The sequence below is a fragment of the Apaloderma vittatum genome, unplaced genomic scaffold (genome assembly GCF_000703405.1).
Source record: "Apaloderma vittatum isolate BGI_N311 unplaced genomic scaffold, ASM70340v1 scaffold3151, whole genome shotgun sequence".
NCBI classification, from domain to species: domain Eukaryota; kingdom Metazoa; phylum Chordata; class Aves; order Trogoniformes; family Trogonidae; genus Apaloderma; species Apaloderma vittatum.
In genome coordinates, this window is record NW_009700689.1 from 75,028 (window position 1) to 92,772 (window position 17,745).

At 41.7% G+C, this 17,745-nt stretch overlaps 1 protein-coding gene across 1 annotated transcript in view; it reads left to right on the forward strand.

Annotated features, from left to right (window-relative positions):
• STARD13 (StAR-related lipid transfer (START) domain containing 13) overlaps positions 1 to 17,745 on the forward strand; it is a 35,630-nt gene that overhangs the window by 17,433 nt on the left and 452 nt on the right. The window contains exons 6-12 of the mRNA XM_009878822.1: positions 1,462 to 1,621; positions 5,582 to 5,780; positions 9,129 to 9,336; positions 10,236 to 10,350; positions 12,095 to 12,316; positions 14,125 to 14,342; positions 17,528 to 17,704. Coding sequence (XP_009877124.1) covers positions 1,462 to 1,621; positions 5,582 to 5,780; positions 9,129 to 9,336; positions 10,236 to 10,350; positions 12,095 to 12,316; positions 14,125 to 14,342; positions 17,528 to 17,704 — 1,299 coding nt within the window. The remainder of the gene's footprint in view (positions 1 to 1,461; positions 1,622 to 5,581; positions 5,781 to 9,128; positions 9,337 to 10,235; positions 10,351 to 12,094; positions 12,317 to 14,124; positions 14,343 to 17,527; positions 17,705 to 17,745) is intronic.

Here is a 17,745-nt window from a genome sequence, read left to right on the forward strand (position 1 = left end):
TTAGTACTGTAGAAACCCTGATGGACCACTCAGACTGAGGTATACTGGAATGGGAATGATCACAGATAAGAGATTATAAGTATCTGAGAAATAGTCAAAAAGAAAACAGAAACTTCTCCTAATAGACAGAGACACTGAGTCCAAAAATAATATGACTTGACATTTACATTGTGATTTCTGTTTTCAAAGCACTTCACCAAAAGTGTACTAAATCCAGCCGTGAGCTTGATAAGATGATTTCGCTTTTAGAAATGGAAAAACAGATACAATGGACTAGGTGTAAGATTCACCTCACTGACATCAGCCACTTGAAAAAGTTCTAAGTCTAATCTGAGCAAGTCAGGTCGTCTGTGTGTGGTCAGTGGAAAAAGACAGGCAACTCCAAAGGCAGCTTATTCTATCCAAGACTGAGAGTTTGGATCACCCTTCAGAAGTGCCTCACTCCACAATGGGTATAGAGGCACTCTCGACTGCTAACTCTTTCCGAGTCTGCATTAGAGACCTGGAATTCAATAAGATGAACTCCCAGATTGCTATTCTCCTTTGTTGCAGCTCCCTACAGCTGGCTGGCAACATCTGTGCTGAAATGATTCTCACCTTAACCAGCTCCAAATAAGCAGACTAGATTACAGCAAATTCTAGATCCTGCTGTTTGTACAGAAGTTTTCTCTCTTGACAAGTATTTCTTCAGTTTGTGTAAGGAGTCTCTAAGGATTTATAAGAGTGAGACTCTAAATAGCTCTAAAGTTACATGCTGTACTCCTTCAGTAGGTCACTGAATCCAAGTTTTATCTCCTTCCCACACAAGTGAGAAAAATCTTCGTCACATTCATTTCGTATTCATTTTATTTTTTTTCCCAATTCCACTGCAGTCATCACTCCCACAGAGGGAATCCAGTTAGTTCTCGCTTTCACTATCTTTTCTGGAAGAAAGCAAACTCACCAGCTTCACTTAAGTTACTCAACTAGAATAGATCATATAACACAAGGGATGAATCTGGCACATAGGGATTTCTCATCATCGTTTATTACTGTAAATTGTTAGTCAATAGAAATACTAAATCATGCAACTTGTTGCATAGAAAACATTCAGCATGTTAGGGGACTGAACCTCCTTTGCTCTCAGATATCCTCTCCACTGTGTTTTGCTGTGCCATTCCTTTGAGTTCCTAGTGGATACTTTAAACCACATTGGCTTCTGCTGGATGACAACTGGGTAGTAAAAGTTTTTTGTTACACTGTTATGCTACGTCTCAGAGCCAGAGGCCATCTAGTTATAAAAGTTGTCAAGAAATCCATCAGTTATACAGAGTGTAAAGTGTCCATGTATTGTTCATTAAACATTATTTCACCATCTTTCTAAAAAAGGCCCCAGTTTTCAATTTCTGCCAGCAGTGTTACTCAGAAAGACTGTGTAAATACTCTGAGATTTTCACGTAGCCTGTTCATGTTAATTTTCAGGTCTGTGCCAAAGTTCATGAAGAGGATGAAAGTCCCTGACTACAAGGACAAGAACGTCTTTGGTGTGCCTCTGATAGTTCATGTCCAGAGAACAGGACAGCCTCTTCCTCAGAGCATACAGCAAGCACTACGCTATTTACGGAGCAACTGTCTAGATCAGGTATGAAAATTACTCCAGGGACTCAGCTGATTTTTTCTGAAAAGGTACCCTGAGCAGGCAGTGGTGAACCTTTTTGTACTTAGTACCAGAATTATATGAAGATCGTTATAGCTCTTGTTTGGTCCAGATCTCCTCTGGTGATTTGGTACTTGGTGCCAATACTAGTAGTTTGCCATTTTGAGGTTTGTGTCCAGCTATTCTTGAATTCTTACAGCTATAAGTCCAGCTGATCTGTATACAATAGCCTACCTCGAAGAATGACATGAGATCTTCATGTCCATTGAATCTGAGCTCAGGACTCCCACTTTCTAGGCATACCTGCACTGCTTACGCTTGACTGTTGCCACTGAGGGTTAACTGCATTCACCATTTCACAAGATATGGTACAAAAGGTTTTATTTACTTAGCAAAGAAAGAAAAGTCCAAGAATAGAGAGCAAACTCAGCAAAATATTCAAAGTATTCTGTTGACAAAGTCAGATATATCCAGATAGAGTTAGGTCAGCAGGGGTTCAATGCCAAAGCCATTACAGTTCCTTTTATAATGCTCTTGGCTGCATCAAGCCAGCTGGGAGACCCTCATGCTCAAAGTATTTTATTTTTTCAATTCCCTTTTGCTTCAGAGCAGGGACATACCCAAACATATTTTTACTGTTCTTCTCTTAAGGTTGAGGATAAAAATCTTTATGAACACAGGACTGAGAGAAACCCCCTGGCTGATCCTCTGCTATTATTGACTTCATGTCATATGACTTCTTCCATAACTGCTAGTAGGTAGTTCTGAGTTCAAAGGGAGCAACTAGCATTTTACTATGCAGACTTTGCTGCTTTCCTAGCTCTGAGCATATGAAAAAGGTTGAAGTGATCAGTTCTGAATCTTTCTGATCACCATTCTCGTTGCTGTTCAGGTTGGGTGACAGTCATCTTCCCCTAAATGGAAGTCTGAAAATTAAATGCCTAGCTGTGAGTCACAGCCATTTCCCCTTACAGCCAGTGGGAAGACAGAAGCCTTTCCTACCCTTTCTCTCTATTGACAGTAAAGAGATTCTCTAGTGGTCAGGCATTGACATCTAACTCCTGGGTGTCCAAAGTGAGGTGAGATGAGTTCTGACTACCATATGTAGCGCAGGAGATGAGGGATGGCAGGAATAGCCTGTTGAAAACGTATTAATACAAGGTGCATAGAGAGAACTAGAAACAATATACTCATTAGCTAACATGCCTGATTATTGCTGTGGTAATCTGGGCTTGTGTACTGAGCAGGGAAATCCAGTATAGGAAGAAAAGTGCTGCAGCAAGTCCAGAATCAGTGATGGGACTGAAGGAGGAGACATGTGCCCATGTCTGAGGAACAGGAGATGCGGGGATAAGGATGGACTTGTCACCTAAGAAGCAGAGCAATAGGAAGAAAGAGAAAAGAGGGAGGGGGAAAACAGAGGAGAAGGTAAAAGGGACGGTAAGAGCAAAGAGAAAGAAAAATCTCTTGAGAGATTTGAGACAGTCAAAAGGAGTGTGTCCCTGGGCAGTCTCAGACAAATACCTGGTCCGAGAGGAAGGGTTTACATGCTGCTAAGATGAAGGGCCATTTCAACTCAGCTTGTTTCCAGTCAGAGTGGAATTGTGAAAATACTGAATAGGAAATGAAGGAAGAGAAGTACAGCACAAAATAGCCTTCCACCAAAAACCTTTCTAGGCCAAAACCCTCCAGGCAATTCAACTTCTCTGCTTTACAGTCAGTCACTCCCTTTGTTCCCATTTAATTCAAAGTTTCCTAATGGCAGGCCAGAGGTCTGAGCAGCATCTGGTTCATGTGGCTCTTCCATGCACTGCAGAAGGCGATGTAGAGATGTCAACAGGCATCAGAGCTTCTACTGCACACACTTGTTAAAGTTGAGGTTGCTCTAAATCATCGTAAGATCTGGCACTGAAACGTCTCAGATGGTGTGAGGCGCTTCACCATTATTTGTAGGATATATTATTGGGTTTCCACTCATGAAATAGAAACTGCTTTGCCTTTGTCAACTGCATCTTTATTTCTGTCATGCATCATATGGCTACTTGCAGGGCACATGATCCACAGCAGGAGGATAATAAAGAGATTGCGACAGACTAACCTCTGATAAAACACTGGATTTATAGTCCCATTTTATTTACAGAATATGTCTGTAATATTGTAAAACAAATATTAAAATAACTTCTTCTATCAAGTGAAGAACTGTCCTTTTTTTGATTAATTATGCTTCTGTTCCAAGAAAAAGGGAAATAGGACTTTGGTTAGATATTGTTAAACAAAAACAGAAATTGAGAGTAGCAGACTAATGTGCAGCAGGAGATTGCACAGGTGAAATCTGATGTCTGACGTCTCGAATCAGACTTAGTGGGAAGTTTTTGAAGGCACTTTATACCAGCAAGGACACTTTCCATGAAAACCAAAGAACTGAGCCTTTTTTCTCACATTTATCTACCACATGCCAAAACTGTATTTTTTTTTATAGAATTACCATGTGTCCTTCTGCATCTTCAGCACACATTTCTAAGAGGAAACGGGATTTAAAAAGAAGAAGAGAAAGGGAAAACTAGATGAAAAGAGCAAGATGCTCTTTCTTGTATTCTCTTGTTAGAATGAAGAACAGAGCTTCACCTGGGAACAGAAATACAGTGTACTGGAATGTATTCAGGGCACACCCCAGTTCTCTAGTTCCTACATACAAATTTAGCTCACAAGTGATGCTAAATCCATCAAGAAGAAAACAGAGCAGAAGAGCTGCCTCACAGCCAGTCTGGTGGTAGCATTTCATCTCCATATAAATAAATGTGTCCCCTCATAAAGCTGCATAGTGTGTGATTTATGTAACTAGTGTCATTAACGTGTAAGTTAACAAAATTCCTAAATAGCATACAATTGAGCATGGGAGGTGTTCTAGGGACCCATGGGAACCAAGTGCTGGCAGAAGTAAGGAAAAGAAGACCAGAAGGCATTATTTCCTTGCTTTAACATGTTTTTAATGATGGACTACACCACACAGAAATCTGAACTGACCACCGTCGAGACAATGGGCACAGAGGAACAAAAGACTAATTCCAAACCTGAATGTGCCTTTTTCATAGGCCTTTCCCAATATTTCACCTTTTCACTTGCAAAACTGAAGGAAAACAATGCTAACACTTCCCAAATGAAACACTGTAAAGTCACTTGGGAATAAATAATGTCATTGAGGCTTAGGAATTTGCCCCGGGGGAATTCCACTGTCAAAGGGCAGCACTGCTGTGAAAGCATCATTTGAAGAATTACCGCTTTCTTCAGAACAGAGAGCAAACAGGATAAAAATGTATCTTAGTGTCACTGCACAAGTAATTCCTCTGTGGCCCCCACTTTCGAACTGGGGTTTTCAGTGGGTTTTGGGGGAACTTCTGGGAACAGAGAGCAGGAAGGGGAAAAAACCAGATTCGGTCTTGATTTTAACGCTCTGCCAGGATGTACTCATCTTTTGCCACAGCATTCATTACTTTGCCGAGCGTAATATCTTCTTGTTAACCTTCAAAATATATACCCAAATAAACATGAGAAACCAGATTCTCAGCTGGAGTAAATCAACAGACAGTCACCCAAGCCAAGCAAGCCGCGCTGATTTATATCCACTGAGCGTCTTGCTTAAACTCTTCAGGCAGCAGGGAAACCACTCGAACTCTGAGCTCTCCCTCTGGGGTGGGATACAGAGCAGCAGCGTTATTAACTCTTAGAGTCCTGCCGTGAGAGCATGCACTTGCCTGCAAGACTTGTGGGCATGTCATGACCCTCGTATTTGCAAGTTTTCCTTGGTTTTGCCTAGATTGTGATAAATACCCCAAGCTTTGGTCATGATCAAAGTCCCCTGTGACAGACTTTTTTATACATACATACATACATATATTCTTTAAGTAACATTTTCTTTCTACCCAATTCAACATGGTGCTTCTTTAGGTGGGTCTGTTTCGAAAATCTGGAGTGAAATCTCGAATCCAGGCCCTACGTCAGATGAATGAGAGCTCCCCAGAAAACGTCTGCTATGAAGACCAGTCAGCCTATGATGTGGCAGACATGGTAAAGCAATTTTTCAGAGACTTGCCGGAGCCTCTCCTCACAAGTAAGCTAGGAGAGACCTTTCTACACATCTATCAATGTAAGTTGTGGTATTTTTATTATTGTAAACAATCAGAAAATATTATGTACTATATAATAATATATTGTAACTAGTTTAGGTATTTTAACACTGTTTGAGATTCTTTCTGCTCACTTTGAGATGTGTGAAAGAATCATAGAATCATAGAATGGCCTAGGCTGGAAGGGACCTTAGAGATCATCTAGTCCAACCTCCCTGTCATGGGTAGGGACGCCTCTCAACTAGATCAGGCTACTCAAGGCTCTGTCCAACCTGACCTTAAACACCTCCAGGGAGGGGGCAGCCACATCATCTCTGGGCAATTTATTCCAAAGTCTTGCCACCCTCGTACTGAAGAATTTCTTCCTAAGGTCCACTCTAAATCTATTCTCCTTCAACTTAAACCCATTTCCCCTTGTCCTATCCGTGGACACTCTTGTAAAAAGTCCCTCCCCAGCCTTCCTGTATGTCTCTGCCCTCAAAATCTTTTGCTAAGAGGTTTCTAGAATCACCTAGAGGTTTCAGTGTCAAAACACTAGCAAGTTTAATGGCAAGTGGGCATTCAAAATTTGAGAAGCTCTGAAAATACCAGCCTCACAATCGGAAAGAAGCCGTAAGGACAGGCTGCCATGGACACAAAAAGCATGAAGACTCACATTTTTGTCAGATTTCTTTAAACTGTGAGTCCGTTTTGTGCAGACATCTCAATACAAGTGAGTGTCCTGGACATGGAGAAGTGGTACTTGACCATGAGAACATGTGCTTGTGCAGTCGTCTTCCTTGCTGAAAGTTTTCATTATAGTCAATAAAATGTGCCTGCAGGAAATAAGCTGCCTTCATATAGATTCTCAGGTTTTATGTAAAGATCTCATAGAGAAAGGAAAAAAAACCACAGAATTTCTTTATGTTTCAACATAAGCAGTCTTCAGAAAAATCTGAGACTCAAATGCATCAGAATAATGAAAACTCCTTTAAACTAGAAAATGACTGAGTATCTCTTCAGATTGAGGGAGAAATAAACAATGAGGAAAACACTGAAAAGTTAGAGGTTTTTTCTGACAATGTCCATTATGGAGGCCAGCCAGTGCTCTGGCAGATACAGAAAAGTGTACTCAGCCAGTCTAAGGCAAATAATTGGAAGCACTAAACAGAAGCGTGTCTAGTCTTTTCACTTGCAGACGTTTCAGCTGCCAAAACAATAGAAAGCCATTTTTAAACACTGTATAATCCCAGTGCTAAAGAATCTAAGTTACTTCCATTGCCTCCCTTCACTGTAAAAATATTTCTGTGGTGCATAGTCACTAATGTATTTAACATCAGTGTCTGCAGCTGGTAGAGAAATACCATGATCCTGCATGTGAGAGAAAGCATTGCAAATAATTTTTCTGGATTTGATCATACATGATGTCTTGGAACACAAGTGAAGTGAGACAGTTTGTGCCTAGCCCTGGGCTATCATTTCCGTCTCTTCTTTACTGCTTACAAGTTACAGGTCTTGTCTGCCCATGCACCCATCAATGAACATGTTCAGAAAAGCAACAGAAATTCTTGGTGCTAATGAAATGGCAATCACAATTGTTTCCATAGTGAAGCGGCCAAGGCGGAGATTATTCACTAGAAGGACATGTTCTACATGTCCTAGGAAAAAAATCACTTTTAAATTATGAAAATTTTAAAATTATGAAAACTAGGAAGGTCTTATCTTGGACAGGAGAGAGACTGCAGGTAAACTACCTATCTTGCCAAGATCTCAGTGTCGTCAGTGTTATTAGATCTGCAGCCAGAAGAGCTCCCCACATCCAATTTGAGAGCCTGGCATTAGGATTCACAACAGCCAGGAGGCCGAATGGTGAAACATTCCTTCCAGCCAACAAAAAAATGTCAAAAGGGGCACGGGTTGACACTGTAACCTTATGTGGTATTGCAGTGAGAAGTCTGAAGGACTCTTCTTTACACTGATCGGAGAGGAAAAAACATGATTTTCTTGAACTGCACCAGTAGTTAAAATGATTTTTCGGAAAGACTTGAGGCTGAGTCTGTTTAAACCAAGGTGGGAACAGGAAAAGATGGGCTCTTTAGGCACTGGAGTCCAATGTTTGTATTAAGAGTAGCAGTGGCATTTTTTTTCATGTGGCCCACAACAAATATATTTTTGTGTTTTAGACGGTACTGACAAAACTCTTTGCACAGAAAGAAAAATGCAGAAAATTGCTGGGATACCAATTGTATTTCATAACGTCTGCAATTAAATCTGTAGCTGGGAGTTTTTCTTCCCCTTCACCCTGTTTAACAAATTATTAATGTGAAGTTAGGAAGGATTTTTCCTCTCTTAGCGTATTGGCAAGGGATTTCTGGTTTTCTGGGACACACTGGAGATATTTTTCATATATCCAGGACCTTTTTCACATATCCAGAATGGCTTGATTTCCTGTAACATAAAGGATTGGGGATGAGATGATTAACATAGTAGTCTGTATGACATAGCATTGATGAAACTTTCTCCATTTCCCTAAAACTCTCAGTTGCCTAATATTTATCTTGAAGGGCTGGCCAGTCTTCTTGTCTATGCATCAGACCCACCAGTGCAACAGTAGAGATGAGGGAGCACCAGGAGGCTGTGTGGGGAGAAAAGACACATTGCACAGATTTAGCAACGGCTCCTCTGACTTCTCAGAAAGACTTGTCCTCGACGCTTCTAGAAAATCAGAAGCATCAGGCTGTGTTCAGTTTGTCATTCGTGTCTGAAAGCTTTTAAAATAAAGTGCTTATACATGGCTAGCAGGCAGAGCTTAAAAGCTGGCTGTTCCCTCTAGTGTAAATCTGCTTTTGTTCTTCTGTTCTGTTATACAGAGTGTGTGTAATACCCAGAGGAGGGCTCTGAGTCCAAACGGGGAAAACTCATGGTAGTTTTAGAAATTAATCTGTCTGAGGTGCTATTTAAGCATATCCATTACTGCTTTCATTAAACTCTGTTACGGTTTAGGACACAAGCCTAAGTATTTTCCCGAAGCTTCCCTCAGACTTCTGAACTGTCTTCTCAGGGGACAAAAGAAAGCTGAAAAATAGCATTTAAAGACATAAGTACTGAGTACTACTCTCCCTTCATAAACTTTAAATGAAGTTCAGTCTCTTTCTCAGGGAACAGCCTTTCAAACAAACACAGAAATGTCATACATTGGCTAGGTGAGCTCCGCTTGATGGAGGAGCAAATACCCTGTCCCTCCAACAGCCAGCTGGTCTTTGCCCCTTCATCCCCTACCATCGGCCTCTTCAGAAAGCCGTTCCCAGAATGTGAACGCCGGTGATAGCTCTGTCTTGTTCCTGCCCTTACAACTGATCCCCCCTGAACATCACTTTGCTTTTCCTCAGACGTCCCCAAGGAGCAGCGGCTGCAGGCGGTGCAGGCAGCCATCATGCTGATGTCCGACGAGAACCGGGAGGTTTTGCAGACTCTGCTCTGCTTCCTGAGCGATGTCACCTCTGTGGAGGAGAATCAGATGACTCCTATGAACATAGCTGTTTGTCTGGCCCCTTCCCTCTTCCACCTCAATATAGTGAAGAAAGAAAGCTCACCGAGGTCGGTTTCTTCTCAACACTATAAATAGTCGTATCCTTAGCGTAAAGTGATACTTTCAGTGTTTCTAAAGGTTATGCAGGATAACAGGGAGAGGGGAAAGCCCATGCTGCAGAGCCAGAAGCATACTTTTACATGCACAGAAGGTGTTTTCACAAGCCCAGGAGGCATTTCTGGCTCTTCTGAATATGCAGTGCCTGTTTTCCATAAGAAATTTCAACAGGGCACTAGTGAGTTTTGTGTAAGTAATGTTGGCTTCTGTGAAGGGTAAGGGCCTGCTTTTTCTTTGGTTGAAGTCAAAGATTGACCAGGTTTTAAAGGATTTTAATACACAGATTTTTGGTTAGTGGTTTTTCACTCTGTTTTGTGGCTACAATCTGCCATTTGGGAAACCATGTTTATTTCATATTTATGTCTCTCTCTCTATATATGTCTTTATACCCACATTAAGATGAGATGTAACATGGTGATTGTAGACTAAACAGGGCATAGACCCTGCTAAACATTGGCTGTCCCAACTTGATGGCCCTCCTGATGTTATTTTTTGCTCATCTGGTTCAGAATACACTGAAATTCTTGTTCATGTATGTGTATAAACAGTGCCTGAGCAAGCATTTTAAGCAGTACCAATGTACAGTGGTTGTACATCATGTCTGTTATAAATCCATTTCAAAATGTACAACATCTGATGCAGGACATGCGTAACCTTTCCTGCTTTTACATTTGGCTCAACAATATTTTAAGTAAACATTTTTGCTTTAGAAAGGGCTCAACAGTTTGAGCAGTCTTTATGATAAATAAAACTAGAGATAGACCGACCTTTCTGGTGTTCTGAACATCCTACTGCTTTCATATTAAAAAGATTCAGCAATTTTAACCTGAGACACTGAATTCAATTACAGAGTAATACAGAAAAAATATGCAACAGGGAAGCCAGATCAGAAGGACCTCAGTGAAAACCTGGCAGCTACTCAGGGACTTGCTCACATGATAATGGAATGCAGCAAACTTTTTGAGGTAAGAGACTCAAACGGCATTATTCATGGCAGCATAATGCAGCATCCTTTGAAGTATTTATGTTTATGCTTACATTTTCTGTCTTGTATTATCTCAGAGAGTGATGGTGCCTCACTTATTTGTAAACTTGATCCATCTAAAGTTTATTTATCTCATTTCTCTATGACTGTTCCTTTCTAGCAGTCAGAAATACAGCTATTAAATCTGCAGGGTAATTATTCTGTGGCAGTTTTCAACCCAAATTAGTGGATTAAAAAATTTTAGCCTAATTAAAGTCAAAATCTGCTGGTTTAACATTTCATTTTATTATAATGCTTTTAACACCTCAATTAAAACTTATTCATCTCAGAAGGAAGAGCCTATATGCTTAGCTTCTGTGTGTCATGCAATAAAGTTAAAATCACATAGGGAGATACAGTCATTTCTGCAGTTACTTTCACTACAGGTGGAGGCGAGAAAATGCTCATAGCTCCTTTCCACAGAAGTATGAGGCAACATTTCTTGGGGCAGGGGAGTAAGTCAGGTGTATTGACACACAGTTGACCAGTCTGTTGTGATTCCGCATGGGTAGTGCTATTCTGACCCATGGACTCAGTGTTGGGACCACTTCTCTTCAACATCTTCATTGATGACCTTGATAAGGACATTGAAGGTATCATCAGAAAGTTTGCAGATGACACCAAGTTGGGTGGGAATGCTGATCTGCACAAGGGTAGGTAGTCCCTACAGAAGGACTTGGACAGGTGGGATCAATGGGCCAAGGTTAATGGGATGAGCTTCAACAAGGCCAAGTGCCAGGTCCTGCAGTTGGGCCACAACAACCCCATGCAGCGCTACAGGTTTGGGGAAGGGTGGCTGGAAAGCTGTCTGGCAGAAAAGGACCTGGGGGTTCTAGTCGACAAGCAGCTGAAGATGAGCCAGCAGTGTGCCCAGGTGGCCAAGGCAGCCAATGGCATCCTGGCTTGTATTAGAAATTTTGTGACCAGCAGGAGTAGGGAGGTGATTGTCCCCCTGTACTCAGCACTGGTGAGACCTCACCTTGAGTATTGTGTTCAGTTTTGGGCACCTCAATACAAGAGGGATGTCGAGGTGCTGGAGGGCAACAAAGCTGGTGAAGGGCCTGGAGAAAAAATCTTATGAAGAGCGACTGAAGGAGCTGGGGCTGTTTAGTTTGAAGAAGAGGAGGCTGAGGGGAGACCTCATCACTCTCTATAACTACCTGAAAGGACATTGTAGGGAGGTTGGTGCTGGTCTCTTCTCATGGGTAATTGGAAGTAGAACTAGAGGGAAGGGCCACAAGCTGCAACAGGGTAGATTTAGGCTGGGTGTTAGGGAAAAATAATTTCACAGAAAGAGAAGTCAGACACTGGAATAAGCTGCCCAGGGAGATGGTTGAGTCACCTTCCCTGGAGGTGTTTAAAGGTCATTTAGATGTGGTGTTGGGGGATACAGTTTAGGTGTGGGCTCTGTAGAGTAATAGGATTATAGGTTGGACTCAATGATCCCAAGGGTCTTTTCCAGCCTGAATGTTTCTATGATTCTCTGATTCTATGATTATACTGCTTACACAAGATTTCTCACTTTGCATAAGAAGCAAAGACAGAAATAGGCATTCATTTGACAGATAATAGGTTCATTGCAATTGGATGCTGAATGGTCTGTCAGCCTAGAAACACATTACCTTATGGAAAAGTTCTCAGCAGGAGGTTTCTTCTGTGTGTTTTCCCTCCCTTCTGTGGAACAGGTCCCACACGAGATGGTCAGCCAGTCCCGAAACTCCTATGTTGATGCAGAAGTGCATTCTCCCACACTGGATGAGCTCGGGAAACAAGTGGATGAGGAAGGAGGGAACTATCAGATGTACCTGGAAAGTCTCATGCAGAATCTCCAGAAAGAAGCAAAAGAGAAATTCAAAGGATGGGTCACATGTTCCAGTATGGAGAACACAGAACTTGCCTACAAAAAGGTAATATGGGGACATGTGGAAGAAGCAATAAAAAAAACAAAGCAAAATAGGGCCTGGCTATGGGACACCCTGACTTGTTCATGGCTAAATACACATCCTTCTGTCTGGTGAGGCACATGATTTTTTTAAAAAGACTACTAAAAGCAGTTAAAAATGCAATATAATAGTAATTCAAGTATGAAATTCCAGGAAATGGCACATAAAGCAAGCTAAGATCTTCAAAATGGGTAAAGCAATACAGCAAACAACACAACCAGAGAGCGAACTGACACTTTAAACAACAGATAACATTACCTGGGAAAGCTTTTGGACTGGGGACAGGCAACGTTTGTGACCATCTCCTGATGTTTGCTAGCAGTTTGGAGAACACAGTCAGAATATAGGTGTTAAAAAAACCTCTTCAGGCTCCCCACGGCTTTACTTAGCTAGGCCAACCATATGGCCAGTTTTATCCCTGATCTTTTTGTCCTGGTTTCTAGTGGATTTTTGATGTCTACCTTGTTAGGGCAAAGAAATCACAGTCACACTGTTTTGTAGCCTGACTCTGTGAGTGATGTCTCCAGGGAGGAACTGCTGGAGGTTGAGGAGGGAGTAACAGGGCTCAGGTGGGAGTAGGATGTGGGAGAGGGAGCAAATAGGGGCATGACTTGTGGGTCTAGGGTCAAGGGCATGTGCAAATACAGAGGGAATTGGGAGTCCCTGGTGGTCTAGGGCAGGGGGGACTGGGAAACCAAGAGCTTTGGGGAGAAGGAATTGTAGCAACATAAAACAATTTAAGGTGGGAGTGGTGGAAGATGTGTTGCAGGGGACAGAGTTCTGGGTCTGCTGGGAGGTGCTGGAGGTTTCTGGAGTACTAGCATTGGTATGTGAGGATGCCAGGATAAGGAGAGTTAGTTAACGTGTTTGATGCCTGAAATATGACCCCTAAACTGTGCAGAAAAGCTGTATGTGTGGAATTTGTGATATTAATCTTGTGCGTTGCCTAGCACTTTCCGCTCCCCTTATTGCGTGCTGTGGAGGTGTTAACAAGTAACAGGAGCCATGAGCTGGGAAGAGTTAGCAAGCAGTTTGCAGCTTTCTTCCTTGAAAGGCATTTTCCCAATAACTCCCTTGAAGCTATTTTGAGGACTAAACGTCTGCATACCTGACACATAACTGAATTAACATATGTTCTGCACTTCCACCAGTTAACTAGCAGGGTTAATGGCCCCTCAGTCCTAGCTAGTACATCAAATTGCCCAAGGCAGTAGCTTTATTTAAGCCCAGGGTTTCAGTATCTCATCTGTTTTTATTTCTGCACACACATATTCTTCATTACACTCAGGGTGCTTGAGGTTGAAAAAGTGTCTATCACACCAGAAGTAATACAGCAACTCCACTGACACTCTGGTATCTGGTCCAGATATACACTGGTGTAAGAGCAGAAGTAGTGTAGCACTTCAGTTTTCCATCCAGGACTAGTATGCGTGTATTTTCACATAAAACGGAGTGGCAGCAATAGCAATAATAGTAATGATTAGCAGAGAAATATGCATGCTCTTAAGATCATAGAACAGAATCATAGAATTGTTTGGGTTGAAAACATGATTGAGTGTGACCGTTAACCTAGCAAGGCCAGGTGCCCCACTAAACCGTGTCCCTAGCACCACAGCAATGCATCTTTTAAACGCCTCCAGGGATGGTGACTCAGCCAGTTCCTTGGGCAACCTTTTCCAGATACCCATATCAAAATTTTGCCCTCAGTTTTCCTCTGCTGAACATAGGCGTATAAATCATGGGGGTTTGTGTTCTTTGTTGCTTTGCTCCAGGTTGGAGATGGGAACCCACTAAGGCTTTGGAAAGCCTCGGTGGAAGTTGAAGCCCCCCCATCAGTTGTCCTGAACCGAGTGCTGAGAGAACGTCACCTCTGGGATGAGGACTTCTTGCAGTGGAAAGTGGTTGAGAGCCTGGACAAGCAGACAGAAGTTTACCAGTACGTTTTGAACAGCATGGCTCCTCATCCCGTCCGAGACTTTGTCGTTCTAAGGTAAGCTAAGGGCAGATCTCCAGTACCTTTGCTTCCTGCCGTGCAGACCAAGAAGATCTGGTCTTGCCTCACTCTTAGCATCTATATAATTGTGCTTCAAGAACTCTACTTCTGGGCAGCAGTGTTGATTTCTCAAACCAAATTTAAAATGTACACCTAGAGCACGCTGACCTTTTCTCTGATGTAATTTGAGCAGCACATTCTCCTGAGGCCATAAATATCATTTCTCCCTTAGAACAGATGTCTGATAATAGCCGCTGTTCTCTCTTAGCTTTGTTTGTTGTCAAAACAGTGCAAATAGAACCCAATTGTTTTTTATACTGCTTTTGCTGTTCTCTGGGGAATGTTTGATGTTTAAGAGCCAAATGTTTAGTAGAGAAGATGGTGGTACTTTTAAGCTAAGGTTGTTATATAGTGTTATATTGTTATAAGTTGTTATTTTAGATTTGCAGTTGGAGTCTTTGTAGACCAAGAAATGTTAACCCATAAAATTCCTACTGTGGAAATGAAGAGAAGGAGGCAGTAGATACATATTCTGACTGTTTTCCAGGGGATGACATCTCTCAAATAAATGTGTAGCTGTGTATCAGTACTCCAAATTCAATCCCAGTTCTGCCACTGTCTATCTGCTTGTACAGAACAGATAAGAAATTACTCTTATGAACCTTCTGCCATTGAAATCTTGGCCCTTTGCTTGTTAGGAGCTATTATGGAGCTGCTGACATCTTCCACTTGCAGGGTCAGTCATACAGTTATTTATTTCAGGATGATTTTGTGCATTTTTGTTTTAGGTCTCTACTTTCTTTGATCAGAATGATATGGCAGAGAAATACTAAGCAGTTTTGACAAAGGAAATAGTCCAGTGAGTCAGAATCTTACTAGAGAAAACAAAGGCTGAAGGAAAAAGATGAGACCAATAAAATATAATAGTTCATCCCTTTTATGAATTTCAGTATTCTCTTAGAGAGTGACAACATGCAGATGTCACTGGTATAAGGGAAGAATTATTGGAACTCTTGGGAGAGATTTAAAAATTGTTTTCTGTAAGTTCTGTATAATGTTAGAACACCACTCCTACCATTGCTCTATTTCCTTTGCCTTCCCACAGTATACTGGGAATTCTTTTATAATTAATTTTCTTATATAATATTATTGACAAACCAATGATAAATCTGGCACTCTGCACAGCCCCAAGAAGACTGTCTGTGAGCTTTTCATGTCCATAATTCTGTCCTCTTATTTCCCACTTAGTTCACTATTAGGCTTCACGGTGGCTTATGTTCTTTAAAGACCTGCTGTGCAGTCACATCAGTTAAAGAAAAATCTTGCCATCAAGTTCCCATTCTTTTCACTTACCCAGGCAGAATGACCCCCAAGGACTGAAATACATATCATAAAACTAAATCGTGGTAGGTTTATAAGGGCTGAAAACAGCCACCAGGCAGATCTGTCAGATTCTGTTGTTTATCTCTTTTGATTTATATGATTAAGTCTAGAGTAAGGTTAGGCTGGCGATATCTCAGTCAATTTGATACCTTATGATTGGTGGGAAGTGAACAGTGAAATTATAATTCACCTCTGGGGACATGAATGAGTGTATTTTAACAGGCAGCAATTTTCTCCCTCCCAATCAAACTTTTGGCTGTGAAAGGATAAATGTAGCTGTTGGAGTTTTTTTCCTTTCCCAATTTGAAAGTCATAACAAGGGGATTAGGCTCTCTTGAGAAGACTCTAATAGTAAAAGTACAAGGGTGATGTTTCATATGCCTGGGATCTGACACAGCTCTCAGCTGCCCTGCACAGGCATTGCTTTTCATTAAAGGTTCCTGAAATGTTTAATGTTCATTAAGTATCACAGCATCTCTGTGAGTTAGGTACCATGCCAGTTTTTACTACTGTAAGACATTTAGAAAAGTACAGAAACTGGCCTAAATCTGTATAACTGGTAATGGGAATCATATGTCTTCTGCAGTCTCTGGGATACATAGTTTTCTGCTTCACAAATTACTGAAGTAAGTGCTGTGTAGTTACCAAAATGATTTGGTCACATCATTGCACTGTGCAGGCATTCACAGTAGATGGTTCAGGGTTTCACAGCAGATCTTGCTCGGTCCCCATGTGTTGCCTGGTCTAGTCGAGAGGTGGCGTCCCTGCCCACAACAGGGAGGTTGGACTAGATGATCTCTAAGGTCCCTTCCAGCCTAGGCCATTCTATGATTCTATGATCTGAGGTGTGATTTCCTGCTCTCTGTGTGTTTCATCTGCCAAGGTAGTCCATCATTTTTATTAATGCACAGACATGTAAAACCTTCTGAAGTCAGTATCTTCCTGCAGTGCCTTGAGTCACAGCTCCATTTAATATAAGAAAAATGCAGAATATTAAAATTGCCTGCTGAAGTCCAAACTTTGACAGTCCTTGAAAGCAGCTTACCTGCTAAAACTTCCCAAGGCAGCATAATCCTTGTCTCAGACAGTCCATGGCAAGATGATGCACATTACACAGCATAGTGAGTATTTCTCATTTCTTCCCACATCATAGGAAAGAGCATAGACCTATCCTGTGAGATTCAAAGCAGACAAGAAATATGTGAGACACGAGAACAAGAAAAAGGTGTCTAGAGTTAAAGTGTAGAATTCCTGAACTTGGTGGAAAACTCCTGCAGCATGTTCATCTAGAAACTTGGGAGAGAGGAAAACTGAAAGGACATTCTGTTTTTAATTCAGGTGCCCTTGAAACATGTTCTGAGAGTTTCGGAAGTCAATGTGGGTAGTAGTGAGGATTTCTGCTCTGCTAAGCTGTATTTGTTGTTCTGTAAGTCTGCATGGCTACAATGCAACATTTCAGCCTTTGCTGGATGTCCTAAGCTCACTTTATCTTCTTTCTGAAACTTCTGCCTGACTGCAGAAGGCTATATCCTACTTTGTAAAACATAATGGTTACAAAACACTCATGTGGAGAAGCAAAATTTTTCCACCTGGAGCCTGCAGCAACCATTCTACATCGTGGTCAGACTCCCAGCTGGGGAACATGAAACTCCTCCAGGAACTCCTAGGACGTTCCAGTGGCATTGCAGGCAACAATAAGGACAGGCAGACAAGCGAAATGTAATTCTAATTCTCATTCTTAACTGTGTGCCCAAATGTTTTTTTACTGAAGTGATTCCATCTTGCATATATTGCTGCAGGACATGGAGGACAGATTTGCCAAAGGGAACTTGCATGCTGGTTGCCATCTCTGTGGAGCACGAAGAGGCTCCTCTTATGGGAGCTGTTCGAGCCATTGTGATGGACTCTCAGTACTTGATAGAGCCATGTGGCTCAGGGAAAGCCAGGCTGACCCACATCTGCAGAATTGACCTAAAGTAAGTATTCCAGCTGCAAAAAGCAGATGTCTGTTCAGCAG